Source organism: Nanorana parkeri, unplaced genomic scaffold, assembly GCF_000935625.1.
Source record: "Nanorana parkeri isolate BGI_ZX_2015 unplaced genomic scaffold, ASM93562v1 scaffold1269, whole genome shotgun sequence".
Taxonomy (NCBI): Eukaryota; Metazoa; Chordata; class Amphibia; order Anura; family Dicroglossidae; genus Nanorana; species Nanorana parkeri.
The window spans coordinates 487,937-495,769 of NW_017307537.1; the positions used below are offsets into that span (position 1 = coordinate 487,937).

The window sequence follows — 7,833 nt, forward strand, 5'->3', positions numbered from 1 at the left end:
CGCAAGTCAGGTACGTGGTCTGTGACCGCGTGCCTAACTTGTCAGCTGGCTGCCGGCCACATAGTATCGGCTCTTGGGCCGGAGTTGGCCCGCGGGCTGGTACTTTGGGACCCCTGCTGTAAACTGCACCTCTCAGGGTCGCAGCTCTACCTCTTGTGCACAAATCTTTCACACTGATCTAAAAAAATGCGTTCCCTTTCTCTATTACTGATATTTACTACAATATCCTGCTTAGCATCATCACCGTTTGGAAGGGCTCGTTTCATAAAAATGATTCGTTTTGCTAGACTTGTATACCCTCTCCAGAATATACCTTTGTTGTTACTACACTCTGATGCGAAGGCCCTCAAGAAGGCTTTCATAAAGTTTTTGTGGAAATCCAAACATCCACGCATAGCTTTACGTAGACTTACGGCCTAACAATTAGACGGGGGTTACATTCCCCAAGCATTAGGGCTTACAATATTGTGCATCTTTTAAGGTGTTCTTTTAATTCAATTAGCGGAGTCTCATATTACACTAACATGCCGTTGGAAGCAGAAATAGCCAAACCTTGGAAGATGACAACTTTGCCGCATACTAGACTATCTAAGAAGCCGTCAAAACTAAAAAAGGAGAACTATGAGGTGAGTGAAAATCACTCTACCTCATAGTTCGAGCCGACGTGTGACGATGAAACTGTCACACGTCGTTTTAATAGATCGCAAAGTGAGGGTCACTCGCCCACTTCTCGATCTATCCCTGAAGAGAGCCGTGACGGTCACTCACAGCTCCCTGGAGGGATTCCCCCCTCCCCGGTCCGATCCTCCAGCGCTGACTGGCGCAACGGACGGGGGAGGGGGCGGGTACAGCTGGCTCTGCCTCTAGATATGCAGCTCACGCAGCTGGCTCCGGGACGGATCTCGCAGTATTGTCGAGATCCGTCCCGGCTGTGGCGTCTCAGTATACCGCGAGCTGTAGCTCGCGGTATACTGAGCTTTGGGTCACGGGAGGACGCTAGTTTGTGTATTCCTGTTACCCTTAGAACTATGGGGAAAAGCACTGACCCCATAGTTCCCCTTTAAGAACTATCCGATTCTTAGAGATACTGTGGTGGCCTGGCAAGACTTAAAGCCCATTTCCACCTTTGCTGAGGTATTTTAAAATAAAAACATATGCCAGCAATGTGCACCAGGGGTACATGAAGTAGGAATATGCAGTTGCTGTATACGAACACAAAAACTTACATTTTTGTAGGGAGGCACAGATACCGTTTTTTCCGTATCGAGTACCAATTTTTCTTTTCTGGTACCCACCAATCCCAAAACCAGAAGTCCCATTAAGGGAGCCGGGCGGAACCGGCTGGCTTGCCAATTCCGGGAAGCTGTCTCCATGCTCATAGAGCATGGAGCCGGCTTAGTGGCCAATCAGGAAGCCGAGTGGAAGGTCATTACATGACACCAGGCAAGCCGACTCCATGCTTTCTCGTCACCAGGTGGCGAGGAAGCATAGAGACGGCTTTCTGACCAATCAGGAAGCCGGGGGGCAAGAAATGACTCGCCGCCCGGCTTCCTAATACCGGAAGTTCTGGTATTGGGATAGGCATCAGGAACATTTCGGTGAGTACGAGTACTAGCATCAGTATCGGTAAAAGTACAAAGCACATGGTATTGGCACTGATACTAGTATCGGTCCATCCCTAATTTGTTGTTAGTTCTCCTCTTCATCTCCTCATGGAAATGGCTGCTATTGTGCTTTCCTAGTAATGTGTGTATACTACAAGAGACCTCTCCACCCCCTCCCCCAGGCCTATTCATTAGTATTCATAGTGGCAACTGCCCCTCCCCAGATATAGTATTATGGGCAAAGGCAGAGCTGCTGTTTACTGATTGTGTTACAATGAATAACAGGGAAGGGGCGGGCTGTTTAGAGTCTACTTTACATCTGAGTTTCCTGTGGAGACAACTTTACATTTCTAGACTTCATGCCTAATAAAATTAAAAAAAAAAAAGTCTGGAATGTGAGTTATGAAAATGTGCACACATATACATCATCACTGCACCTCTTCATGGCCACAATAAATGTTAATTACTTACGAAAGGTGGAAATGGACTTTAAATTTGACTCACATCCTTATAGCTCACCATAGCTTGCTATCAGAGGTAATCCCTAGTTCCTTCAAGGAAATGACCATTAACCCTTTGTTCGCTGGGAAAGACAGGGAATCACAGCTCTGCATCACCTCTTTGATGGTCCCACTACTACTGGCAATTATGGACGTTATGTGAAAAATATAATTGATCAAAACAACAACTTTATCTTGTACTGCCAACTCAAGCATTGCCGGAGTGATGACAAACGCTCACCCTCTTACTTGTCAAACACTCATGTATTGGATACCTTGCTGCAAACTACCAACTATCCCATATATAAATCCACCTTAATGTTACATTTGTTCTTCCACCGCTCAAGTCCTCTGTGAATGAGTGGCACAAATCATTCCGGACAGAGGACATTTGTGACCAGCTCTCACAGGGTTTTCATGACTGTTCTCAAAAGTACACCTAATTAGGTCTGGAGAGGTCTATAGAGCCTTGTATGCTTTGGATTACTGCTATAAAAGATAGGGGCCCTGGCTCCATACCTTCCCCATGACCCTGAACATGACCAGGTGGGAGCTAATCTGGAGCACTGGCTATGGGAATGTACACATATTTCTAACTTTTGGAAAGATAACATACCTTACCTGAACAGGGTCCGAAGAGATAGTTTTGTAAAATTTGCCTTTTCTGGGTTTGGTCCCCTCCCACTCACTTATCTAAAGCTAGAACAGTGTAGATTCACGTTGAGCTAGTACTAGATTATGTAATCATAACCCGCTAGCTGTCCTCTCAATCCCCTACCCGGGTGATGATCTGGTGTCAAAGTATCTTCAAAGCAAACATGTTGCACAGATTTGTCCTAAAAACGGAATTATAATGGAGGAGATCTCCAGCCCTTAGATATTCCATTTTCTTGCGGATCTCCTAAATGGTGAATATCTTTCTCCTTACCTCTCCAGTCTGAAGGCACATGAGTTGGACGACAAGATGTAGAAGCCTTTCAGCCAGGTGCGTCTTATCCTCAGTTATCCTGTTAGAGTGACTCCTTTGCTGGAGTAGTGTAGCCTGTGAGATGTTCTCCATTGTTTTGTAAGAAGAGTAGTCCTGAAAGATTACATTTGTGGAATCTCTTCAGTAGACCATTGGCCTTGTCAGCAGTGTACATGCATAAAAAAACATATACCTGCAGTCTGTCATCTGTACTGATGGCCCAAGGTGCGTTGTAATCACAATATAAGTTATTAAGCGAGGAGTATTTCTCTCAAATAGGGCTCATAGCAATTTTGGTCTGGAGTATTAATTAAGGGTGGGGGTCGTTCATTTAACACAGTACATTCTCTGCTGGATGCACAGAAGAGGAAACAAATATCCTCTGGAATTGTTGTGTGAAATGTTGGCAACCATGGAAAAGTAGAGTGGAACATGGATTGTGATATGTAGAGTTGCAACAACGAATCGACTATAATCGATGATGGAAAACATTGTCAACGTTTTCCATCATCGATTAGTTGACTTTCGATTATTTGGCCTACTTGCGGCTCCCCGCACGCTACTTCTCCTCCCCGCCTCACGGACTCGCCACACGCCGCTTCTCCTCGCCTCACGGACTCGTCACTGCCCGCCCATCCACGATCATCACAATGAAGAAGGAAGAGCATGCATGGGGGGAAGGCAGCTGCCAAAAGACAGGTCAACAATCTCAGGGAGGCAGTTCAGGTAAGCCTGCACTGCCCCACCCCCCCAAGGTGCTGTACTTATGTATTCCTCTATAGCTGATGGTACAGTGTGCTGTATATTATACACGATGTACCATCAACTATAGAGGAATACAAATACAAGCAATACATTATACACTGTATGTATAATGTACTATTGCTGGGATTTGTAGTCCTCTATAGCTGGTGGTATTCTGCATTGTGCCGTATAATCATTATACAGCGCACTGCAGAATACCACCAGCTATAGAGGACTACAAATCCCAGCAATAATAAATTATACGGCGCAAAGGAGAATAACACCATCTACAGAGGAATAAATCAGATCCCATCAATAATACATTATATATAGTGCAATGCAGAATACCCGCAGCTACAGAGAACTACAAACCCAGCAATAGTGCATTATAGCATAACGGACTATTGCTGCAATGTGTTGTATACCTCTATAGCTGTATAATGTACTATATTGCACACCACACTTTTTTTTTTTTTTTTACTTCCACCACTCCAAGCTTGCTCCCGTGATGGACTAAAATTTCAATACAAACTAGTAGTCCATCACTTGAGCCATTGTTTTATTCCGATTAACCAGTTAATCAATTTTGAAAATAATCGTTTGCTGCACAAAGCTCTAGCGATATTCATTATCTATTCTAAGAAAAAACATGGGGGAGCATGCAACCCTCCTCCTTCCTCCCACAATAAAGCACTCACCTGAGAATTGTCACATGGGGTAAAGGGGAGGAGCCTTATATGGCTAGCTAGTGTGCGCAGGTGCTACCATTAGAGGGGGCAATTAGGTGGCGGATACACAGAAACATGGGCGGTCCTTGGCACGAATCCTGGTAAGCATCCATCTGCAGAAGGGGAGGGGGTGCAGAAAGAATAAATACATGCACTTTATCAAGAGAGCGAGCAGAAGGTACCTGTGTGTCCTCACCAACCGAAAGGTCCACTTTAAAAATAAGTTCACAATAAATAAACCACACACACAACATTTCTTATAGGAAGGTGTAAACCTTATATATAATGTGTATGCAAGTGTGGAAAGAAGTATAAAGACATGCAAAATGAAATAAAGACATTGTGCACTGAATTATATAATTACACGCATGAAATCCACACAGTGATTAGCACATCCGGTATTGTGACAATGCCTCTTTAATTAGAACAAAATACAAGAAGTAGATTCCACCTTAAGGTATGCGATTACCGAAAGGGGCAGGCTTTTTACTTACACTCTTTAATTAGAAGGAATAAGTTTGAGGAACTCTCCGAGGCTACAAGAAAATGGCTGCCAATCATTGCACAACTTCTACTACGATAGAAAAAGAGTCCCTCTGGTCTGGAAGAATAATGAGGGGTACAGACACGCAGTACCACTTACCTCGTGGCTAATGTGTGACCGAGAGACTTCCAGGAAAGGCTGGCCCGGTGCCCATACTCGGCTCTACCTTCGCTGCAGCAGGAGTTCAGGAACACGTGCTCAATGTATCCCCGCCCCCAAGGCGCATGTGCAGAACTAACCTTCCACAGCTTGTATTCTAATGCTGAGTCTTCAAACGGCAATTGCCGGTGTCGAAAGTGCGAACTTATCGAGTTGTGGGACCGCATGACTTCCGGTTAGCAGGAGTGCTAGAAAAGGGGGCAAAAGACCAGAGCAGCTAATCAGCCCCCGACCTCATTTACACACACACAACCGAGTAGTTGTTATAGACAGCAAGTCATTTTACTGATAGTTCACCGAACGTAAATAAACTGATGGTTATATTATTAAATTGGACTTCCGTTTTTCCAGTGGGGGATTATAAGAACACTTATACCTAGTAGGACTTCCGGCACAGCGGGACTAGCCGCATACTCCTCCCATCATTTCAGATACTAAAGTAACAATGTAGTGCGGGGAGATTCTGGATGATACTTAATGCGGCGACGCAACGGCCTAATCAGCGCTGTCCCCTTGTGGTCAGTCTGGGTGCAACACTTCGGTGTAGGTGTCTTATACGGCAATACATGGAAAAGCTTGTACTGTATGCGTTTCTCCAAGTCCACACACATAAAAATATATATAAACACATTATAAAATGTATACGAGTATATTTAAAAAAAAAAAAATATTGTTAGATTTATATATCGAATATATATCTATCTATATCTCACAATACTAGTGTACGGAAAGCTGGGGAGATAAATCACCACACAGAGGTGGGAACACACGAGCTGAAAAAAACAGCAATCACAAAAAGATCACTACTTTGAAAATTAATATTTTTGCTTCTACTTTATTTTTATAATAAAAGACTTTGGGGAATTCCTGCAGAAATTAAATGTTTATTACAAGGCTCAGTAGTCCTCATTTACATCTAGCCATGTTACAAAAGTGGAACCTAAGTAGAACCTATAATTCCTATTTTACTTTAAACCAATTCCCGGAGACAACTTTTCTAGATATCACAGCTCCGATGGTGAATCAGTAGGTGGCTCTTAAAAGAGCCTTTGGGTCTTGTTTTAGGTCAGAGTGGTGATTACTTGGCGCTGGTGTACTTGGTGACGGCCTTGGTGCCCTCGGAGACGGCGTGCTTGGCCAGCTCTCCGGGCAGGAGGAGTCGGATGGCGGTCTGGATCTCCCGGGAGGTGATGGTGGAGCGCTTGTTGTAATGAGCCAGGCGGGAAGCCTCGTTGGCGATGCGCTCGAAGATGTCATTGACGAAGGAGTTCATGATGCCCATGGCCTTGGAGGAGATACCGGTGTCGGGGTGGACCTGCTTGAGCACCTTGTACACGTAGATGGCATAACTCTCCTTCCTGGTCTTCCTCCGCTTCTTGCCGTCCTTCTTCTGAGTCTTGGCTACGGCTTTCTTGGAGCCCTTCTTGGCGGCCGGGACAGACTTGGCTGGTTCAGGCATGATCTCAGATTCTCTCCGTTCTGTGCAGGGAATGTGTGCTGCAGCCGCCCTCGTGCGCTGCTTATATAGCCGGGCTATGCTAATGAAACCTGATCCCTCCTCACCGTTCTATTGGATGAATTTTTCATGTGATGAGAATGATGTCACTCTTTAGTGCCTCGTTTACATATTGGATTAAAAGCGAAGCAGAGGGCTATTGGCTGTCTTCTAGACTCACCAATCAGAGTGGTAGACGTCACATCCTTTAGAGTATAAATATAAGGAAACTGAGAGTCACGTTACTCGAGTGCTAACGTATCACTTGCATAATGTCTGGACGCGGTAAACAAGGCGGGAAGACTCGTGCTAAGGCAAAGACCCGATCATCCCGGGCTGGTCTGCAGTTCCCAGTCGGTCGTGTTCACCGTCTGCTCAGGAAGGGAAACTACGCCCAGCGGGTCGGGGCCGGAGCTCCCGTCTACCTGGCCGCCGTTCTGGAGTATCTGACCGCTGAGATCCTCGAGCTGGCCGGCAACGCCGCCCGGGACAACAAGAAGACCCGCATCATCCCCCGACACCTCCAGCTGGCTGTCCGCAACGACGAGGAGCTCAACAAGCTGCTCGGTGGGGTCACCATCGCCCAGGGAGGAGTCCTGCCCAACATCCAGGCCGTGCTGCTGCCCAAGAAGACCGAAAGTCACAAAGCTTCCAAGGCCAAGTAATCATCCATCAGCATAAACCTCCATTACAGAATCCAAAGGCTCTTAGAGCCACCCACATCTCCACACAAAGAGCTTGTACATTATAAACCTTAAATGTGATAGTTTAAAATGAGTTGTATTTTGGGGAAAAACAAAAGAAATAACTCGATGTTACTTTGATCTATAGATACTCTAAGCACGTTTCTCTCATCACGTTGCAGATCTCTTGCGTTCTACACGTTTCAGAGCTTTACTTTTCAGCGCCTTAGAAGGAAATCTTGTTGGAGGGAATGCCCACAGCTGGGATTGGTTGAGTTTAATTTCCTTTCAAATCACCCGTCTGAACACTACGGACGTTGATATAGAATGAGCCCGGTAATACCGCCAAATGTGACTGAAGACAGAGGATTAAACTGCCGATTATATCTGGAAAGGATCGATACATTCC

General features: G+C 45.4%; 2 protein-coding genes across 2 annotated transcripts; one reads left to right on the plus strand and one right to left on the minus strand.

Annotated features, from left to right (window-relative positions):
- Window positions 1–6,322: 6,322 nt before the first annotated feature.
- Window positions 6,323–6,711, minus strand: LOC108797391 (histone H2B-like). Its single transcript, XM_018568979.1, has one exon. It carries the CDS (start codon window positions 6,703–6,705, stop codon window positions 6,325–6,327), a length of 381 nt encoding a protein of 126 aa, XP_018424481.1. The 5' UTR covers window positions 6,706–6,711; the 3' UTR covers window positions 6,323–6,324.
- A 302-nt stretch (window positions 6,712–7,013) lies between these two features.
- On the plus strand, window positions 7,014–7,406 carry LOC108797390 (histone H2A type 1). Its single transcript, XM_018568978.1, has one exon. The coding sequence runs from the start codon at window positions 7,014–7,016 to the stop codon at window positions 7,404–7,406; it is 393 nt and encodes a 130-aa protein (XP_018424480.1).
- The last annotated feature ends 427 nt before the right edge of the window (window positions 7,407–7,833 follow it).